A 22,924-nucleotide genomic window follows, 5' to 3' on the forward strand; every position below is an offset into this window, starting at 1 on the left:
CAAGGGTTTTAGGCACTGAGACCAAACTCAGCAAAACTCTGGAATTGCTGAGAATGGAGAGTGAACGGGGGTGAGGGAGCCCCTCCTTTCACATATGACTTTCCCACAGACTGAGCGCGAAGGGAACGTCCGGAGGTTAGAGCCGTTCTCGTTACAGTGCATGTTCAGTGTGGCTGGTGGAATGAATCAGGCCATTTCTCCTGGAACTCATAAATCCTCAGGAAAAATATTCCTCCAAGAAGGGGAAATTCATACTTCATAATTTTAGGGGGCAGATGTCAAGGCTGAGACGGCCCCCACCAGTCCGTTTGGAAAGGCCTGAGGCAGGAGGCCTCGGCCTGAACTCAGGCGTGATCGGCGGCGGCAGAGCTGGGGGAGGGACGGGCAGGGCCAGGCGAGCGAGGCAGGGGACCTACAGCCTTGTCCACCACATAATTAAAGGAGAAAATACCCAGGCAGACAAGCCAGCCCCAGAGGGAAAGGCCCGATCTGTTTTTCCCGAGCATCGTTGTATTTTTAGTTGTGGTTCAGGGACAATTTGAGTGAAGGATGGTTGTTTTCATTGCTAATGTGTCTCTTTCTCCTGGCAGCCTGAGAACATCCTGTGTGTGAATCGGGATACTAAACAAATAAAAATTATTGACTTTGGATTGGCCAGAAGGTATGTCAGTTTGGACATAGGTGTATGAACTGAGTTAGGGAGCACGGTGGTGCTCGTTCTTTGCAAAGAAAAATCTGACGTACCCCTTGGTTTCATATCCCCATTTAGAATTAACCAAAGTTGTGTTTCAGCTTTACCGTGCTGGCTTCGGAATTTGAACGTTTAGGAGTTTGCACAGTGCACGCAAGAAAAATACGGAATATTAAAACCTAATACAGTGCAGTTATTAAACTTGAAGACATTAATTCAGGATTTGTAAGAGTTTGTCTTAGTCTTTTATATTTGTTCCATGTGTAAAGAGAATATTTACTTTAAAAAATTAATAGTGTGACCAAGATTGCAAAGGATTCTGGCTCAGACCAGCCTCTTAAGGGAGCAGAGACTCTGCATGGACCTCAGCGCATTAGTGAAAATATTAAATGGTCGTAAATTACCGCATCTTCTTTATTCATTAAAACAGGCTCATTCAAGCCATCAACATGTCACAGTCTGTATCACTGCTCCTTTTGTCGTGTTCCATAATTTGTGCTCGAAATTATTCCAAGTGGCTTTTCTCACAATTATTTCAGATTATTAAGGCTTTCTAGTGGGAAGCTTCTTTACAAGTTGTGGACACTGTCTCTTCAGTATGGGATTTCCTTTATCGTCTCTTTATTTTAAATTTGCTGTGTGGCTGCAGTTCTTTTGCTCGTAGACCGCATCCTCTCCACTTCCGTGCTTTTTGACTTCTGACTGACCCTCTCCATTCCTCTGCACTGTCTCCTAAATTTCAGATACAAACCCAGAGAGAAGCTGAAGGTGAACTTCGGAACGCCAGAATTCCTCGCCCCTGAAGTTGTGAACTATGATTTTGTTTCCTTTTCCACGGACATGTGGAGCGTGGGAGTCATCACTTACATGCTGTAAGTGGACCCCCAGCCCCTCTGACGCTTGTTCTCAATCACCCCGCATATTCTATTTGCTATTTTGAATAAAAACCCTAATTTAGGTCTTTCGAAAATAAATAACTCTGTTCCATAGTCAGATACTTCCTAGGTTCTGTTGACTCCCGTGGGTGAAAGGAATAAACTCTTTCCCTGTACATCCCCTGAAAAAGTAAAAGGATGTCTTCTTCATTAATCACCCTAACCCTAGGACAACACCTAGTGCCCCCAAAGAAACTAGAAGAACACAACTGCCCCCAAACTTGTGTCCTGATCCCTGAAATGACTCAGTAGCTTTACTCTTCAGAAGTGACGTTCCTGGCGGTTGCCGTCTGCAGATGTGACAGCACTTTGCTAGCTGTAAAGTGCTTTAAAAAGGCAGTTTTACTGTTCTCTGAGATTCATATCTGAGGGTAGCTGCTGCCTTCATTGTGACCTTGTTTAAGTTAGGAGTTGGGTGGGAGACATAGCGTTTTCTCGATTGCAAAGACATATTATAAAATTATGCTTAATTCTTGGTGATTTGCCTCCTTTCAGTTTTAAAGGACAGAAACAAGAAGGCAACTTATCTGTACAGGGTTTGAAGGTGTTTAAAGACTACTCAACCCGGACTCCGTGTCTTACAGACTCAGCGGTTTGTCCCCCTTCCTGGGAGATAACGACGCCGAGACCCTGAACAACATCCTGGCCTGCAGGTGGGATCTGGAGGATGAAGAATTTCAGGACATCTCGGAGGAGGCCCGGGGGTTCATCTCCAAGCTTCTGATCAAGGAGAAGAGGTGATCACTTCCACTCTGTGCTCAGGAAGAAGTAGGGGTAACAGAGAGGCATGCTCCACCAGGGTTGTGAGAACTCATGTCAGAGAACTACCACCCCCTCGGTGACACCTGTGTTGCACCTGCAGAGTTGTAGTTAGAATGAATTTGATGCCCTTGACCCGGTTTCCTGAGATCTGGGACTGCCGTGGTCACGAGGCTTGAATGGGGCTGCAAAAACCCATCCTTCTGCCTTTTCCAACAAGGCAGTTAGGGTCTCTTGCTGGGCCTCTGTGCACTCACCCTCCAAATGAAGGGTTCGGGACAAGTTATTCCCATGATCCCTTTCACATCTACGAGGCATATGTGGCTCCATGTAGGTGAACACTTGACGATCATTTCATCTGAGAGTCTGCTATGGACCAGACTGTGCCAACCACTTTACAGACATTATCTCTTTAACCCCACACAGCCCCATGGGTGGAAATTATCAATAATATTCTATGCGTGAGACTCCAAGATCGTACGGCTAGTTAAGTGGCAGAACCGACGACCAACACAAGGCCGTGCACTTAACTGTTATGTATTACATGGACTTTTATTTTTCTGCCCTGCTAAAATCACATAATTCAAACTTCAGTGGATGAAGAGTAGTGATACTGAAATATAGGGGCTTGCGTTTTAGAACCATGGGGGTGATGGGAGTCAGGGAACGGCAGGGGTAACGGGTCTGGTGCAGAGCCTGACATACTCCTTCATGCAGCACTTCATGACTATCTCCAAGCTGCCAGGAAATATGTCTGGGGCTTTGAGAACAGATGCATAAAGCCCAGTCCCTGCCTTTAATTAAGTCACGAGCTAATGGAAGACACGGGTATATTTTAAAAGAGGCAGTGAAATGTGGTTAACATTTATTAAAGATGGAGTATATTGACACAGGCCAGAACTGAGCCTGAAAGGTGAGGAGGGCTTAGCCCGACTGGAGTGTCAATCGGAGAGCTCTTTAGAGCCAAGAAAGATAAGGAAAGACAGCATCACTGTCTGTATATTGTACCAGCATCGCTGATGATGTAACCAGCATCGCCGTCTGTACATTGCTGAATGCCAGCAGAGAACAGATGCAAAATGTCATCTCCGTCAAATCTTTGGAGGCTGAGAAGTCCACACTTACTGAGAACCTATGTTACACACGTGCTCTTCTGCGTCAGCTGGTTTAATCCTCCAGCTGATCCTGGGGCATGTGGATGCTGTCACAGTTACTTTACAGATGAGGGAGCTGAGGCTCAGAGCAGGGAAGCAGCCGCCCAGCTGGCTCAGGGGCTCCAGCGCCCTTGCTCTGCCCACCCTCAGTCTGAGGGCTTCGTTCTTTACCTAAAGAGCAACAATTGCATGTTTGGGCAGAAAAACAACTGGCTGAGCATTCAAGTCAGTGCATGAATGAAACCAAGGCCAATGGCGACCATTATTATCATAGAATAAATTTCTGGGCTACAGAAGTAAACTTGAAATTGTATTAAATATTTAATTATTAGTACAATGTTATAGTTAACTCTTTAATAGTCAGCTCTTGAAAGTTTGACACTGGAGTGCAGGGATAATTTTTTAGCACTGTCAGCTGTTGGAATGCTTCTGAGGTCCAACATGGAAAATTTATGGTAGTCAACAGACTAACTCTTCCAACTGAAGTTGATGGAGGTCCAGAGTTGTTTTTTTAAATTATATCTATTCATTTAGGGTCCTACTGGTGATGTTGTCACCAAGTTATCCTTCATTGACTAAAGTAAAGGCTTCTCTCCTCTTCTTCTTTTTAATTGAAGTGTAGTTAATTTATAATGCTGTGTTAGTTTCAAGTATACAGCAAAGTGATTCAGTTATACATATATATTCTTTTTCAGATTCTTTTCCATTACATCCTCTTCTTATACTTAAATATTTGGTGTCTAATGAAGCAATTTTATTGAAGCAATTCTATAGACTGAACTTCATGACAGCTTGAAACTACTTTCTTGATACTGTTTCAGAAGCAGACTTCAGATTATTGCACTCACTCATAATTTTTAAGTTTGAAAGGTTATTTTGTTTAATGTGATAAACATTAGTACACAAGACAGGTTTACAAAGCTTAAAATTATGGTATATAATCTTTATGATTCTTCCTCATATATTTTTTAATTGTATGAACCTTTGTTGGCTCAAGACTTTCTAATATACTCTCTCTCAGTACTTACATTGATGTTCCATCTACTTCTCCATTTATTTGACTCTCAAAACTTAATTCAAACATTAGCAATACATATTATTCAAAAGTTTTGACACATACATTGCTTTTGCAATCATCAAGAATCATAGTAGAATTTTGTCTTATATTAATAAATATATGTTGATTCTTCAACTGACTGATAGAAGTTCAATTTATGAAGCTCAGACATTCCATCAAGAATGGTTACTTCTATCTGAAGATAAATGTTCAGTTATGAACAAGAATTCTGAATTACCTGCCTTGCTTTGTCCTGGACATTCGGCCATCTGGTCTCCCAAAGGCAGTGGTCAGAGCCGAGGTCTCTTTTGCCGCGTTTGGAGCCTGGAACCAGGCCAGCCCTAGACTATCATGTGAGAGAGAGATACATTTCTATCTCGTTCGGAGCCTTGGGTGGAAGGGGAGGATCCAAACGCAGGGGATACAATAACCCCCTGCGTTTCCCTTTAGTTGGAGGATAAGCGCGAGTGAAGCCCTCAAGCACCCTTGGCTGTCGGATCACACGCTCCGCTCCAGGCTCAGCGCGCAGGTAACCGTGGCTCCCGGCTTTCCCTCTTTTCCAGTCGGCTTCAGTCTTCTGACGAGCAGATGCTAGAGGCACCTTAGCCTTGAGTGAAGTTCTTCCTAATTAATTTCTCTTGGGCTTCGAATCTTGTGCTAAAGTGTTAAATTGCTTAAAATGTGTTTATTGAGCAATTTATGTTTTTAATGAATGCTAATTACATTGTTTAGTAGAGCATTATTTTCAGCAGAACTATTTGTTACATTTATTATTTAATTACTGTATCCATTACACAGTGAATTGTATCACGGTAACTGTGCCCATGCCCGCATATAGCCTAGGGTCTATAAACACGTAAAGCTTTGGAGAACACGTGTTAATGTACATTCAAGGTAAATATTCTCCTTCAAACACAGCTCAGAATCCCAACTTCTGTGCTTACCTGGTTTAGTCTGCTTCGGGTGGCAAAAACCTGCAATATTCAGCTTGGTCAAGAGATTAATACAAGTGCGTGTGAAGGAGACGCTTACCAAGGACTAAATGAAGGGGCCCGGGGTGTACGTCCAGAGTAACTGAGCGCTGCCCTGTGGGCAGTTCTTGAATGGAGTCCCCATTGGCTCTCTTTGCCTTAATTACTGTTTACACCCCAACTTCCTCGTCTGCCTCTTCAGCACAGATTCCTTTCCTAAGCTTCAGATCCGAACAGCCACCTGTGCGCTGGGCATTTCCACGCGGATGTTCTCAGCTCTAAACGGAACTCACCCCGCCCCGCCCCGCCCCGCCCTCACCTCATTCTCAACCATCCTCCCAGAGCGGCACCTCCCCCGAACGGCCTCAACTGGACCCCAGAGCATCTCTTTGCTTCCTTCCTCTCCCTCAATCCCCTCATCTCATCTGTAGTTTATTTCCAAGTTTCTATACGTGATTTCCCCCAATTATTTCTGGAATCTGTACAGTCCTCTCCGTCTGAGTGGTTATCTTGCCCGGGGTGCCTGTCACCTGAATTACGTCACAGCCCCCTTCAGACCATCTCCATCCAGATTCTGTGGAATACACCAATAACACAGAAGCAGATGTGTAACGTTTAAGTAACTTTGCTGAATACTCAGGGTGGTCAACGGGGCAAGAACACAGGCCGTCAGGCCTCTCTGGGGACGCGGGCCTGGCGTGAGTGGCAGCTGGGACGGCTGCTGTCGTGTCCTGGTGCCGGATGTGCCTGATACACTCTCCTTTCCTCCACCTTTGCTCCTGCACCTCCTGGGGCTTTGGAATGGAGCTTTTCCGCTGACCAGAACCCTGGGATGACTGTGCTCCCAGTACTCACTTTTTCCACATCCAGTTTTTATTGAAATTAACTTCACTTCTAAATTCAGCATGGGTAGTAAGTTTTCTTTGTGTCTGAATATACCTTTCCTTGATAATTGGTACTGATGTCAAGTAAAAATAGGCTTATTCCCTAGCAGGTGCCTCACCCAGACTGCGTAACCTGCTTATTAGGGTTACCAACCTATTCTGGGCCAATTTTCCACTGATGTATTTTTATCCAAGCTTATTGGTGTCCAAATACACTTTGACGTGGTCGACAATATGGAAACCACAGCAGATAATTAATGACATTATACAGTTTAAAAGTGTTTAAAAATATTTTTTAAACCATATAATGACAACGACAACAAAAATCCCCTTTCTGTTACTCTGTCCAACTGCCGGTGCCTAAGGTGAACAGACATTTCAAGAACAGTGAGGACTTTTGAAAAATTCCATTGTATAAATCCAGTTAGTTTCCATGAAAGTTATAATTACACAGCGCTGTGCCAGGCACCGTTCTAACTGCTTTATGAAAATTAGCTCATTTGGTCCCCAGGCCAAGCCTCCGAAACGGGCACTGTTATCATCCCCGTTATGTGGATGAGGCCGCCGAGGACAGGGTTAGGGGCTCATCCAGAATCCCACACAGGCAGCAGGCTCGGGAGTCGGACGAGGGTCCCCACTCTGCCATCCTGCTGTGATGATTCCGGAACCATCCTTGTAGGACATCGTTGCTGTTCCTGAAGGCCAACACCCAAGCTCAATATAGTTTATTCTTCAGAGAAATATTGAGACTAATTTTTCCCAGAAGACTCATTTCTGGAATCATCTTGGTTCTATGTTCTATAGAATCAGAATTCAACTCTATGTTGAAAATGTAACACTTACCCAAACTATTTAAATCTAAATTCTATTTTTAAAAGTTTTCTTAATAAACTTTTATCCCTTTTAAGTATTTCGTGCTTAAAAGCACTTCCTGTTTCGGAACTGCTGCGCCTGACTGTGGTCAGTGAATTTAGGAAGGATTTTCCTTCTTAAACGCTGAGGCCCTGGAGTTCTCTGCCTTCTCTGTTACGCTTACAAGACTGACGTTCCCACCTTTGCTCTGTGTCACCATCCACACGTAACCCATCTTCCATCAGAAACAGCTCTCACCTGGGACGGAGCAGAGCCTCACTGCAAATCTGTGGGAACTTAGCAAGCACCTCCTGTGTTCCATGCTTTGTGGCCAGAGGAAGGACAATGAACAAAGGCGACGTGATTCTTTCCTCCCAGAGCTAATGACCTGCCACCTTTCCCTTCCGCGCCCCCGTGCACCTGCCTCAGCTCTCGTCCTTCTTCCCATTCAGTGAGCTAATAAGATAACGTTGGAGCTGATATTCAACCTCCGCCCACTCTCTTCTCTAGTTCACCAAATCATCATTTCATTAATTACAGCTCCGATTATACGATTCCCTGATCAGGAACTCTTCCAGTCTTTCCCCTCGTGCACCATGAACACACACACCCAGCAGTTCGGGCCCCAGTGAATCCCAAGGCCGGGCTCCCAGCCCCATCCCCACGGCTCCTTCCGGATCAGCCCGAACCCCAGCCAGTGTCTGAGGCCCACTGTCACTGCCACCTCCTCCAGGACGGCCTTCTCAAGCCCCCAACTGGGGACGCTCTCTCCGTCCTCTCGAGACTCTGCCCTGGCACTTAAACCTTGTCAGCTGGATTTGAGAACATCCGGGACAAGCAGTGTCTGTGTCTGACTGTCCGTGTCTGGCTCATCCTTTGGTCAGTCTGTCTTGACTTCTGTGCTTTGGCGAAGTGAGCATTTGTCGACACGAGTTTTGACAAAACACACGCGTGTAGAAGTCAAGTGTCACGAGGTGCGAAGCTCTGTCTGTGACTCTGAGAGGAAGGCTGGTGATGACGGAGCTTTGGGGGACAGTGGGGACGCCCTCGGGCTGGACTCGGGGCCGGTTGGTGCGTCTGTAAGAGGCCGTCAGCCGTTCAGCCTCCAGGGGCGTCTCTGCAAGGGCAGGACATACCCGGTGACAAGTCACTGCCTCTTCAAGTGTTGTCAGATCTCAAGTCAGGAGCTGATGAAAGGTTCTAATCCTTCTCAAAACTCACTTCTTGGTTTCCCTAGAAGAGGAAGAATTGCTGCTCTGACGCCCAGGACCTGGTGGCCAAGTAGTCCCCGGAGGCGCCCTCTTGAAAGGTTGGTCTCGGGCCTTTTCCTGAAGAGGCGTTTGAGCCTAGGGAGGGGAGGGGAGGGGAGGGGAGGGCCACCTGACTGTGTGGGAAGTGGGGCAGCGTTTCCTCTGGGGAGACCCTGAAACCGGGCAGCTGTGTTTGCACCCGTCTGCCATTTTCTAGTGCAGAAACCTCCGGTTCCAGATTTGTGGTCCAGAAATAGTCTCACTTCCTATGCTTGTTGAGTGGCTCCAATGAGATCATCCAAGAAAAGCCCGGAGACCAGGGCCTGGCACACAGTAGGTGCTCAGGAAGTAACACCTGCACAGAAACGGTCCTTGGGGGTCTTTGCAACAGCCGTGTGAGATCAGGGGACATAATACCTTCTTTGTAGAGATGGGAAAACCTAGGATTAACCCCCCAAGACCACGCCCCTAGTCAGCGGTAGAGCGAGATCCTGCCCCAAAGCTCACGCTTCTTTTCCCCCCTGAGCTGCCTCCGGGTCTGGACCCACTCTGGGACCCCAAGGCCCCACCTCTTCATGCAAAGCCTCTGCCCTGCTTAGAATTTTGTCAGAATTATTCAGAGAGAGAGTTTTACATGAGAATATCTTCTGTCACATCAATAAATGGCCTGATTTATGGCCTAAAGGAGAGGCCTAGGGAAGTGTACTTATTACAGAGGACGTTTAGAAATCCCAGCGTTTGCATCCGGTGCGGGAGACATTCACCCCCAGCCAGCCAGCTCCTCGGGCAGCAGGTCCACGGCCGGCTGTGCAGCTTGGCGTCAGCATCTCTGCTGGACTCGCGCCTGTGAGGCTGCGTTCTCGCTGCCCACTCACCTTAACCTCTGATTCTGATTCATATCTACTCTGGTCCTGAGGCTTTTTTTGTCTGTTTGACTGTATGTATTCTTGTAAGCTGCCTCGAATCTGTTGTAGAATAAGATCGGGTAGAGCAGAAATCATTCAGTAAATCATCATAAAAGTCACGAGCCAGCATCAGGCAAGCATTCAGCCTTTGGTACGAGGGCCACTTACTGAGGATTCTGTCGCTTATTTAGACACTGATGAGCAGTCAGCAGGGAAGCTTTTGCCTTCTACGTACAGAGACCATTCTTGTCTGTCCAGAACAGCAAGGCCTCAGGGTTTGGGCACAGGAGGAAGTCGTTTTGTGTCTGGTGACAGTGTGGACAAGGGCGCCCCGCACCCCGGGGCCTGGGATGAGCTACAGCCCGGCCTCGCTGTGAGCCGGGAGCCCCGGTGTCCGCACACAGCTGGGCCTGGTCGGTCCTTCTCTCTCCCCCCCGTCCCTCCCAGAGGCAGCTTTGTCCCCAGCGACCACAAACCCCAAGGGTTGACCACAAACCAGCTTCCCACCATAAGCACTGGGGTGACTCTGGAGGCCTGGAGGGAAGGAATTCAGTGGGGGACAGAGAGGCAGGCCTGTTGCCAGGGTCTGGGGGGGAAGGATGAGGGGAAAAGGCGGTGGGAGATGGCTGAGTCCTTCCAAGGAGGTTGGCTCTTAAGCCCAGGGCGATGGAGGGTGGCAGCAGCCGGGCAGTGCCACAGGCATGCGGAGGACAAAGACAGAAGCGTTGATCTGGTCCCCCTGGCACAGAGAGACGGCATCCTTGTGGGAGATGCTCAGGGAGACCTCGTGAGACTTGGCCGGGTCCGCCTCGCGCCAGCCGCTCGGGCTGACTGCCTTCCTTTCCCAGGTCCCCCCATCCCTCCAGGGGCCACACAAACCCACCCGTTACCACTGCATGTCCCTGCAATGTGGGTGCTTCCTTGTTTACTTTCCCACTGTTTTTTCTTTTTCAAATGAAAATGTAAGCTTCAGATATTTACTCTGGGAGCAGACTCCTTTGAGAAGAGTGTCGTGTTAGAAAAGTAGATCATTCTTCACAACCTTTCCCGCCAGGCTAAGATACGGCTTTTGGCAACATACAATATGAGGAAAACCAATTTTGAGATAATATTGATTTTAAAAATCTGGTGGATGAAAATGATTCCTGCGGAAAAAGAAGGCTCCCGGGCCTTATGGTAGGGCCTAATCCGCAATGTAAATTGAGGCCTAGGAATCTCCTGCAGTTGGTTCGAGGTTTTTGGATGGGTTGAGGAAACGCTCTAAAATTCAACCAGGTGGCGTTTTCGTTTCTCGTTTCCGTGGCTCTGTGCCAGGCCGTGAGACATGCACTGGGGACACGCCCTCAGATCTATAGGAATGATGGATCGATAGATGCGGCCCTGGGTCACATGTGGTCGTAAAGCACATGGGAAGATTCCCACGCGCAGCCCAGCCTGACTTCGAAGCGAATCAAGCTGGCGGCAGCTTTGGCGCTAGCTGTGCTTCAGGTGAAACAAAGAGGTCTTGTCCTTCGCCACGGCAAATAGTATTAAAATAGCTTTGCGTAAACTAAATCAACAACAACGGAAAAAACCACCCAGCTCTGGTAAGCAGTGGGATCCTCCAAGGGGTTTCTTTTTATTCCCTCACAGACACACACACATGATAAAAAGTCATCTGTGGTTTTCCTAAGGGGCACAACCAACTAATTACAATTTTAAATGCCCTGCTGAATGAACAAGACTCATATTTTGTTTGCTTTGCAGGAAAACTGCTGCGGTTGCTGCTGCTTTGAGAAGATTTTTGGAAAAATCAGCAGTTCTGATGCCTTGACCCCTAAGGAGACTGGTGGCTCTGGGGGAGGGGAAGCCACCACACAGAACTCTGAGTACCTCTGCCAGGCTCGCGGGGCTGGGGACACCCAGAGCTGCGGCCCAGGGGGCAGGCAAGCCCGCTCCCTGCAGCAGTGCACACCCCAGAAGACATTTCCCTGCCACCCTGAGCTTTAGAACTTTCGAACTTTCGAACTTTCGATCTCACTGGGGCGCGGGGTGCATTATTTCTGCAATTTCTCAGATCCCTAGAGCAAAATCATACTGGAGATTTCGTTGAGATTTTAAAACATGTTGGATGCAGAGGTTAACTATCACATATAGAATGAATAAACAACAAGGTCCTACTGTAGAGCACAGGGAACTATAAACCATAACATAACAGAAAAGAATAAGAAAAAGAAACCATAACAGAAAAGAATAAACCATAACAGAAAAGAATAAGAAAAAGAAAGTATATATATGTAAAAAAACACAACCATGTTGGATACATTTAGAGGGAGAATTGCCTTTCAAAGCGGTGAGTACAATGCCAGAAAAAATTCTAAGTCTGGTGCGCCCTCGACCACTTAGTTTCTCAGACTCTATTACTTGGATTTGGTCTGAAATCGGGTGAATCCAGCTGATAAGTCATTTGCTCTCTGGAACATAAGCTTTCTTTGAATTCGGAGGCAAGAAGCATCAGACATTCTACCTTCATTTATTCTGAAATCCCCTCCAAGAGCAGCAGTGTCTTCTAAGCAGCAGATCTACTTCCAAACGAGGCACGTGTGTTGTCGCCACGCACCCTGCTCTCTTCCGAGGGAATCTTCATCCACATGGAGCACACTGGCTTTGGGAGATGGTATATGGTTAGTCTTTACAATCAGGACCTTTGGAATAACGTTAACAGTCCCGAGAGCTTCCCTCAACGTGGCTGAAACAAGAAGAGATGGGTCTGGTGGGTCCTGAGGGGGACGGTGCTGTGTTTCCTGTCAAAGTGACCCAGGTAAATGCCAGCCCGTGTGAGGACCAGTGACCTCACCCACGTGGCATCTCTGTGGCTCAGCCCCGTGCAGGGAGCCTTGGACACTGAAGGCCAGGGGCACCTCCGCTCACTTTGGGGATGTGACACTGATTTCCAGTTGGAAGCGTCTTCTTGTTCCCGAGCTCGTGTGCCATTTTGTCACAGACATTTAACAGGGGATGTGAGCCCTGCTGCAGGCTTGGGCGTTGTTTCTTTACAAAGCAGAAGCAAAGCAGAAGTGAAGCAGAGGGATTACACGCCCAGCACCACGCCCACCACTAGCATCTTAAGCCTCCCTCACATTTTCCACTTCCAAGTACCTGTTGTGTTGAGATCAGCTATAATAATGTCTTTATCTTTAGCTTAAATCGTTCTAGCCTGCAGTTGTCTCAACAGCGACAAAGACAAAACAAAATAAAGGCAGCTCGGGGCTGCCTGGGCCAGGGCGGACCTGACGTGCGTTGGCTTTTCCCAGCATCCCACCGGTGAATCCTCATGGCCTGCCCACGGATAGCGACGCGTGCAACGTCCTTTTTCTTGTGTTTCAGTTACGGGGGAAGCAGAGGCAGAAGACGAGGTGTCATTAGTTCAGGCCACAAGCCAACTTACTGGTCGTGCTGGCTGTGGAAGGTCCTCCTTTGCGGCCTCTGCTCTTGCATTAGGATGCACTCTTTCTTCCTTGGGCCTATGCATTTATCCAAGGTTGGCGTCTCCTGTTCCTGTTCTGTGACTATGTTTCCAATGTTTAGTTTCCTTCAAACACACACACACACACACACATGCACACACACACACGCACACACATGCACGCACACACGCACACGCACACACACGCACACAGCCCTGTGACTGAAGTGTTATGTTACCGCGCTATCTTTAGCTGCTGGTACTCATCGAGTCTGGAAAAATACAAGCCGGTGCAGGCTTAATACTCAGCCTGCAGAGAGCTGGCATCCACTCAAATGCTGAACAGGACACGGGGTCTCGTGTGTTCCCCTCCGGCCCGAGCAGGGGGCCTTTGCAGGGCGTGCAGATCGCACGGCCCTGCTGCACGCACATGAGGGGGACGGCTTCGGCCAAATGAAGCGGTGATTTCTTTGCCGGATTCATCCACTGATGACCCCACGGTCGGTGGGTGTGATTTTTTTTTAGGGGTTTAGAAAGGAGACTCTCCTTAGAATTTGTAGCTATGTTTCCACCTCGGATGGGGAGGTGGTCCCATGCCAGTGGGGGGCTTTTATAGGGGAGCGGGGGAGAGTCTGCACTGCAGAGCTGATTATTACAGTCTGCAGTTACGGTGAAAGGGGAGAGTTTCGGTCTCCTGCTCGGCCGGTCCCCTCCCTCCACGCCTTGCAGTACGTGGCCGCTCTGATGGGAAATGGGCTTTGCACATCGGAAGAATCAAACCAGATGCGAGCGTGGACCAGAGGAGTGGAGTCTGGCTGGACTGGGGTTATTGTGATCAACCTTTCCAAGAAGTCACGAGGACTGGAGGCTGTATTGCTTCTCCACCCTCTTAATGGACGAGACAACCTTGCTCCCTCCCCTTAGGCCGCCGCCGTTCCTCCAGTAAATGCAGGAAATTAAGCACCAGTGGGGCACTTCCTGCTGCCTGGAGAGAATTAAACTTCACAAGCTATTAAGGAAAAAGCGCGCCCCATTCGTAAGACACCAACAGTTACCCAGGATCTGCTGCTGTTTAAAAATCGGAGAAAAGAGCTCGCGCCCAATTTGTGACGTAAAACCCTCTGGAATGGATTCTCACCCGAATTAACGTGGGGAAACTATTTCTGGGTTGAAGTTGGGTGAGTCACATCTGTTGAGCACCGCAGGTTTGCTTGTAGTCGCTTTCTTTCCTCAAAAATGCAAATTGGCCTGGGGCACTGTCACGCCGAGGCAGACGCTGATGTGATGTGGTCTAAAGACGTGTGAACACCAAGGTTTTCACCGTTTTTATGGAAATTAGTGCAGCAAAATTCTTTTCTTGTTTTAGAATCAAAATATGGATTTTGTACTAGGGAAATGAGCGAGGCTCTCATTTAATTCCTCTTTTGTTCTTCTGCTCCCACTGCCCTGACGCTCCCCGCCCCCCGCTCTGGGTTGGGGTAGGGGGGCAATCTCAGACATGAGCTTCTTCAGTATGAAATGTAGGCCAGTCGAGGGGACCTCATCTGGAAACTGATGTGTGAACTGGTAATGAGGGCAGGGCGGGGACCTCAGCGGCCGAGGTCGGGGGCTCAGCTCAGCTCTGTCCCCTGGCGATTCCATAGTGGGTTCAGGGCGCTCCTCCATGTCTGCGCCCTTCTCAGCAGCCAGGATGCCGCCCGCTTTGCTTTTGCTCCACCATTTTATTTTTTTACTTCTTTCTCTTTTTCCTAAGTTAGAATCAGACTCCATCTTCTTATCCATCACCGTGCTCCTCTAGAGCCTCTTTGAGATGAAAAGTATGTTTCCAAAGGTCAAGTTGCTTCTTCTGTCCTAAAGGAAACGTGATGCGGCTCTTACAGGATGTGGCTTCCGGGATTGGGGTGCCTTCCGTGCGTGCCTTCCGTGCGTTGCGTGAAATCTACAGCTTCCCGCCTTAGAAGGTCTGTGTATTTCTCCCAGCTTCTGACGCAGTCCGGGGTGCTTTCCCTAAGTGGTCTTTGTGTGGGCAGTTTCACCTTCCGTGAAGGCTTCTAAGTCACCCCCTACTGCCCACTCGAAGGAGCGGAAGACGTGCTACCCCCGCCTGTGCCTGTGTTGCGTCCTGTGTGTTCTGTAGTTGTTCCGGCGGATAGATGCCAGCGAGCCCTTTGGATGAGGTTTTTCAGTGGCGATAAGAAATAAAAACGGAGCCAGAATGTGGTGGTTGCATATATTGTGTGTATTTTCTATTTCTGAACGTAGTTTCATTCAGCTGTACTCCTTTGCCTTACAAAGATGTGTAACAGTCATATATATGTATTCCACTGAAGAATAAACTTGGACCTGTCTAGCCCTTGGTAAATGAGCTAATTTATGCAATGACGTGGACATTGCAAATGGCATCCGAACGCTCTCCTTCGGACGAGGCTGACGTATTACGTCCCGCGATATCAAGAACCCAAGCTACACCTGCAGGGGCCCCAGGACCATCGCAGGAACCCTGGGGAAAACCGCCCCCCTTTGGAAAACATAGTGTATACGACGAACCAACACAAGGCTCAGGGCTTTTCCCCTAATTTTAACACAAAAATACTGACTGAGATATCCATATGCAGTGTCTAGTGCCAGAACAGTGGGTGACGAATTATAAAGGCGATTAGCAGCAGCTCACTCTCTAAAGTGACTTCGGGCAGGTTCTTCAGACCCAGAAAGATGTCTGCCTCAGAAGACCTACCACTGAAAGACTCAGGACGAAACGGCCCCCCAGCGGGGGACCACCGGGTCACCTTCTGGGCCAGCATCCCGGCTGGAACGCTGCTGTGACTGGTCAGCTCTGAGCCGTGTGTCTGAGGAGGACCTGGGGCCTCGCCGGTGTCCCCACTTTATCCCAGCAGGGACGGGGTCCTCCACCCGCACCACCTGGCTGAGATGGACCTGCTGGGTTTTCTGGTGTCTCCGTCAGAAGCACAAGTGGGCCCTGTTCACACAGAGCCTCCTTCCCTCTCGTTCGAGCCTCAGTCTTTCGTACCCAGCGTCCAGGCGAGGCCTTCTGACCTCCTCCCAGAGGAGAAAACCTCACAGGCCATCTTTGATGATGTTGTGACGTAAACACAGCTGTGCATTTGCTCTTGGTCCCCGGTTCCTGGCACAGGGCCCCTAAAACCCTCAGAATTTCCTGAGCAGCCGCACCTGAGCTGTTGCCCCTCAGGTGACTCTCAAAGGATGAGGCTGGCGGTCAGTGACCCAACCACGTGATCAGAGGGTTGAACCCTTCAGCCCCACCCCTGCTGCCCCCACCTCCGGGGAGGGGGAAGAAGCCAGGGATTGAGCTAGTCACCAATGGCCCCTGAGCTGACCCATCACGCCTGTGTGTTGAAACCTCTATTAAAAACCCTAAATGAAGGGGTCTGGAGGGTGACGCACCCCAGCTCCATGGGGACAGAAGCTCCTGCGCTTTGGACCCTCCTAGACCTCGCCCTGTGCACCTCTACGTCAGCCTGTTCATCTGTGTCCTTTACTATATCCTTCCTGATAGACTGCGAATAGTAAGGAAGTTATTCCCTGGGTTCTGTTAACCAGTTATAAATTCAAATTATTGAAGCTTAGGGAGTCTTGGGAAGCCTTGATGTGTGGTCAAGTTGGACAGAAGTGTGTCTGGGTTGGGGGGAGTCTGTGGGCCTGGGAGCCGGGGGTCTGCACTGACGCCAAGCAGTGAAGTGTCAGGACTGTTCCTGTGAGGAAAACCCTGCACGTTTGCTGTCAGAAATGCTCCGAGCAGAGAAGCACTTTTCCTTCAGCCTCTGGTATCGGCACAAGGCAGGTCCCGGAGTCCAGCTCCACCTTTGGCAAGAATAGTCTCACGGCTGGGGCCTGGGGCGCGGGGACAAGAACTGGTCACTGCCCTCCCGGGCCCTGTCCTCGCCTTCTCCCGGGGTAAGGGGACGGGGTGGTGTCCCTCACCTTCTCCCCAAGGGAGACACTAAACCCACATCATCACTTCGCCGACCCCTCCCTGCTCTGAAAGGCGACCACCACCTACCGTGGGATCCGGGCCCATCAGGGGAACGAGGGGCTTCTGAGCCCCCCCTTCAGTAACTTACTTCTGCTGCCCCTAACACAGGGTTTCCCGAGAGCTTGTGATCTGTGTCCCCGGACATCGCTGTGGGTACAAATAGGTTTTTGGGAAAGATACTCACCTGTGCTTAGGTGGCTCGTGGCCTCCCCTGCAGAGCTCAGTCCCCTCACAGCTCACGCAGCTGTTACTAGAGAATTCTAAAGTACCCGTACACAAGCTTAGGAGCCAGCGTGCCAGGGAGAGGCGTCCACCCGCAGCTCTGGTCCCCCGACACCTGCTGCCCTGCCTTGGGCGCTGCTTCCTGGCAGCCCTCCAGGTACGCGATGTGGTCTTTCCTGGAGCCCCCATCACTCTAAGGTTGTGTGCAGAGCCAGGCAGCCAGGGGGAAGCGCGGAGAACGCTCACCGCCTGTCCGCCTCAGTCTCTGTGCTCAGACCTGAGCACACCAGGCCACCACACCTGTTAGGCTCTCGGGAGCTGCTACCAGCAACCAGCAGGTAGAGCTGAGTGAGCCTCCCCCAGAACCTGGCTGCTGGGTGGTGTTTGGTCCAGTGACAGCAAGGTTCAGGCTGAATTCTGCCTTTCCTACAAAAGATGGCCGCAGCACAGCCAGAGTTATATAAACTGCTGTGTGAGCCGCAGAACAGTCAGAGTTATATAAACTGCTGTGTGAGCCCAGTGGAGCTCCAGCTCGCGGGCCTTGCAGGTGTCGTGACAGTGTCTTGTATGGGAGGGTCACTCAAGACAGATGTGAGTGCTTCCCTGGTGGCGCAGTGGTTGAGAGTCCGCCTGCCGATGCAGGGGACGCGGGTTCGTGCCCCGGCCTGGGAAGATCCCACATGCTGCAGAAGGGCTGGGCCCGTAAGCCATGGCCGCTGAGCCTGCGCGTCCGGAGCCTGTGCTCCACAACGGGAGAGGCCACAACAGTGAGAGGCCCGCGTACCGCAAAAAAAAAAAAGACAGATGTGAAAAAATTCTAATCGTAAGATCCAAGTTGCTGTTTAGTGACATCAGATGACAGCATCCTTGATAAAGGTCTGACATCAGCCTCAACACAGCTCTGACGCCTGGGGGCCTCTCCCAAGCGTACAGGCTCCTGAGCTTGTTGGATTCTTATCATAAAAGGATTATGACACTATTATTATTATTAATAATATTCTATTCTATTCTTATTCTTCATTTAAGAGGGGAAGTGTCTGTACAACATTTCTAGCCAATCCATACTCTAAACACTACTTATTTCACCAATCAGAAAAAGATCATTTTCTAGTATCCATTATGTCCATTTCAAACTCCTCTGGTGTTGAATGGATATGAGGATAGAAGAAGAGATTGTACAAATCAGGCTTCTTATGTTGACTTTAAATGCTACCTACTAAATCCTGGAGTGTAAATTCTTGATTAGGGTAACATCCTTCAAATGTTAACTAACTTCTCTGTCACAGTCTTTTCCAATAAATCACAGACAAAATCATACAGGTTGGCTATAGCATTTCACATGATTCTTCCTTAAAAAAGCTCTCCAGCCTCTGTGTTTGGCCCATCACTGAGCTGGTTGAGGAGCGTACAGCCCCCTCCCTCTCCCTTCTTTCTCATGAAGATCCGTCCTGCTCCAAAATGCACATCTCATAAAGCCCCCTGGCTCCCTGTGTGTTACCTTTGGTGACATCTCTGCCATACAGAACCAGCTAACGCTTAGGGGTGATTACAGGGCCATCAACCACAGCGCTTTCTGTCCCTCTTAACGGTCTAACGATGCACGTCCCTAACGTAGATGTGAAGCCCAAGGAAGAATCCCGCTGCTCTAGGAGACTCGAGGGCCACACTCATCACAGCCAGAGGGATGGCCCCTCTGAGCCCACATTCCTCTTAAAACTAAGATCCTGCAATTTTCTGTGGAGACTTGGGCTTGTGATGAGCACCTGCCCCTCTCAGGTCACCTCCTGCTTCTTCCCTCTCCATCCCTCACCTGGGGGCACCTGCCAATACACACCCCGTACTCCATAGCCCTCCCGGATTTCACAGTTAGTCTCCTGGACTCAAGTCTCTTTCTCCTCCAATCCTCCATGTTGTTAATTTTATTTCAAAAACACAAATCTAATTATTTATATCACTTTAAAGTTTAGAACTTTAGTCTCAAAAAAAAAAAAAAAATTAAACTCCTTAATGTCAGCGTTGAGACCCTCACATGCTAGTGGGATCGGCCTTACTTTTCAGCATCATTTGCTGTGTTCCCCCACTCCCACCCTAAAGACACAGGAATTATCTCCTAGGCGTCCAGCAGGGTCATAATGTGGTGTCTCTGGCCAGGTTAGGGCTTTGCATGTGTGTCCTTTGGGACACCACGGTTGCTAAAATTTTGAAAGTAACGCCTTTAGACCCTTCAGGCACCAGTAAAGGGTTCACACTATTTGTGCGCGGTTTCTCTATCACAGACAACTCGTGCTAGAAAAGACCGCGACAGGAGGAGGATCTGTTTCCCAGACGGCTGGATCGCAGAGCTGGCAAATTGATGCTGGTTTTCAGCAGAGACCACAGCTCTGAGGTGAGCCTCTCCACGGCGCGGCTCCTGTGATGCTGGCTTCTCAGAGCAAGGAATCAAGGAGAGAGAAAGATGGAAATCTCGATCTCCTTTATGACCTACGCCCTCGTGTCCACAGTGCCCTATTCCACATGGCGAGGGATGACACAAGGTGAGAATCTTGAGGTGAGAATCATGAGGGGTCGTTCTGAAGGCTAGTGACCGTTGTCTGCCCTATGGCCCCTCAGTGACTCACATCCCTCCCACATATGCAAAACACCTCACCCACTCCAAAGGCCCCTCAAGGTCTCATCCCGTGACGACAGCGGCTCATAGTCAGGCATCTCACCATGTACATCGAGTCGGGCTGTGGATGAGTCTTCCTTAGTGGAGCTCCTTAGTGAAGTTCCTTGATCCACAGTCATGTGAACGAAAGAGAAAAGCCACCCCTCCCCCACCACATACACACCTAACCCGCAATGGTGGACAGGCATAGGACAGCCACTAAAATTCCTATTCAAAATGAGGGCAAAGGGACAACGTACGAGAGTGACTGGTCCGTAGCAGTTGTGAAATCCCGCGAGCGAGTGTTGGAGCTCCTTGTTCAGGACTCAGCCTCACCCCTCCCAGGAATGACTCGCCGCTTACTCTTGGCTCCGCCCTCTGGGATCTCAGCTTCACCCTCTGAGTCCTCCTTCCTCGCCCACGAAAGCTAGTCTGTGTGCAGCTGGGTAGGTTTCTCGGCCTTCCTCCTGCCGAGAAGTTGGAGAATACAAAAGTCTCTTTCCTCGTTGTGTTCTCTCTGCCCATTTCAGTCCAAGCGGGCAGTGCACCTGGCAATAGAAAGCTCTTAAAAACTTTACAGGCCACCTGTGTATTTTATTGGGGTTTGACTCCATTAGAAAAAGGCCACACCCACAGACGTCTGCCTCATACGGGGCAGCACCCTCCCACTTCCCAGAAGCCCTATCGTTCTGCTGAATGCTTCTCTGATGGATAGTGGATATTTCTTGGATATTCTGAGGTCTTAGCAAAGGTTTCTTGGCTTCGTGGTCAGCCCACGTTTTCTTCAGAGCGCCCTGGATCTGATCTTGACTTGGAAGCCATTCCTTACCCGTAGCATCGTTTGTTGTCTGGAGGGGCTGAGTTTTAAAATTGCTTTTTATTTAAAAGTCCTTCCTGTAGTGTAGCTGTCTCTTCTCACATTTTATTACAAGCAGCAATTACAAGAAGAAACCAAGAAGTACTTTCAACAGCCCCTGGAAGTCTCCTTAGCTAGAACACACAGCTCATTTGGTAAGTTTTCCACCACCCCCATTAAAAAAAAATTTTTTTTAAGTCTTTATTGAATTTGTTACAATTGCTTCTGCTTTATTTTTATGTTTTTGTTTTTGTTTTTAAGGCCATGAGGCACGTGGGATCCTAGCTCCCTGACCAGGGATCGGACCCACAGCCCCTGCATTGGAAGACGAAGTCTCAACCTCTGGACCACCAGGGAAGTCCCCTCCACCTCCCCCATTACTGCAGGTAACAGTGTCGCTAAACTCTCTGCCTCTCTATAGCAAAGATCATTTTCTTCCAGTTTCAAATAACATTTTCTTTGCTTTCGTTCAAGCCCTCACTCTCAGCCTCTTCCAAGGGCATCAGGACTTCATGAAACACTCTTCAAGGCTCTTCACGCTTCCAAGGTCACTCTCCCCAGAGTCTTTCCAGGTTCTTCCCACGGCCTGTTTCCAGAGCCTCTCCCATCTTTTGGGTTTTCGTTGTGGTGATGCTCTACATGCTGACAGCACCGGGACAGTACACCTGCTTATGATTCGGAAGCTTTGTACATCCTCATCTCTCTGAAATGTTTTCCACTAGTCTCTCTGTCTGATAAGTACCCAAATCCCACAGTGTCTCCCAATCCAGGGCAAAGCCCTTATGTCCTTGTCACACCCTCTATATGTTTCTCGTAGCAGTTGTCACATTACTGTCTAGCTTCTGCTTTTGGGGTCTGGTTTCCCTCCTCCTGTGCGTTCCTTGAGTGTAGGATGTGGGGTCTTATTTGGGGCGTAATTACCCTTTTCTCTCCAAGTTTCAAGAGAGCTAATTTTTGAGTACATGAAGCCTTATTTTGCTGGATTTGGAATGAGAACATTTCAACACTATTAGCCATACTTATTAGAATCATAGTTTCCTTCGGTTTAGACCCTTTTTTGTTTTCCTTCTACAGCTCATTAAGTGATTGATGGCAAAAGTACAGAATATTGTGAATAAGTTAAGATTTTATTTTCCATGTGTACTCATAATTTAAAAAATGTTTCCTCTCTACATATGCTTAAAAATATGTCAACTTGAGAGAAAACAACCTAACAAGGATATTCCTAATTCTTGCTAATTAATGTCTGAACTTCTTTTCCCCTCAATTACTTCACACACCTGTTCACTGTAAATTTCCTTAGCAATTTTCATACCATATTAATGTTGTCCAGAACTTGGACCCATACCTGAGGTTTTTCTGAATTTTAATTGTTTTCAAATTAATTTTAATATTCTGAGTAATTTCAAACTTACCCACATGTTTATAAAATTGAACTTTATATTTCAAAACATTATGAAGTTTTCCTAAGGTCTGCTTTTATAAATGCTTTTAAAATCATTTTTAAAAACCTCTTTCACTGAAAATCTACCTATTTGTCTCAAATCTTACCGTTCCATAATTCACTTAGCAGCTTTTCTTGTGTGCAGTAGCTCACAGCTCTCCAAGGTGATCCGTGGTTTTCACTACTCTCTCAAGCCCACCTTCTGCTCACTCCTAGGGAGTCAGATGCCACAGTTTTGGTCGGTTTTCCTGCAACAACTTGCACTTTGCCTCCGTCTCACTCAGGAGTTCTTTTGGTCCCGGGTGTGCTCGCTTACACATTCGGCTAACATCCAGCTGTTTCTTAAAACATAAACTGTTTGGTTAGGGTACTTTGCCACATGAGGACATTACTAATAACACAAAAAAGAACAAACTGGATAATGATGGTCCCTGTTGTGACAATCTACTGGGACTTGTAACTTCAAAATAATGCTCTTTAAAGTAGAGGGTAAGCGAGGCTTTGTCCATATCAGCAAAGTAAGGGCTCCATTTTGTCACAGTAAACAGTGTTTACTGTTTAGCCTTTAAACAGGAGTTTTATTGCATAGTAACTTAATAGCCACTTTTATTAGTTATTGATAATTACTATGTGGTAACATTACAGAGGCAGCTGGGGACAAAAAAATTAGGCTTAGATGGGTGTATGAGGGAATGGACTTTCTGACCTTAAAAACAGTCTTTTCTGAATGTTCATGTATGCACGTACACACACAGCCCTAGACTTATGAACAGACTATCTATTGTCAAGACAGTGGAAAGAAATTAAGAGTAAATAAAAACTCATTTAATCAATATATAC

General features: G+C 48.2%; 1 protein-coding gene across 1 annotated transcript in view; it reads left to right on the forward strand.

The window, feature by feature from the left end:
- Positions 1 to 8,588, forward strand: part of MYLK4 (myosin light chain kinase family member 4) — a gene marked incomplete at its 3' end in the record, with an annotated part of 70,842 nt that extends 62,254 nt beyond the window's left edge. The window contains exons 7-11 of the mRNA XM_082848095.1: positions 591 to 661; positions 1,435 to 1,563; positions 2,211 to 2,363; positions 5,047 to 5,125; positions 8,541 to 8,588. Coding sequence (XP_082704221.1) covers positions 591 to 661; positions 1,435 to 1,563; positions 2,211 to 2,363; positions 5,047 to 5,125; positions 8,541 to 8,588 — 480 coding nt within the window. The remainder of the gene's footprint in view (positions 1 to 590; positions 662 to 1,434; positions 1,564 to 2,210; positions 2,364 to 5,046; positions 5,126 to 8,540) is intronic.
- Positions 8,589 to 22,924: the final 14,336 nt, after the last annotated feature.

This window comes from Leucopleurus acutus (genome assembly GCF_964270905.1).
Source record: "Leucopleurus acutus genome assembly, chromosome: 10".
NCBI classification, from domain to species: domain Eukaryota; kingdom Metazoa; phylum Chordata; class Mammalia; order Artiodactyla; family Delphinidae; genus Leucopleurus; species Leucopleurus acutus.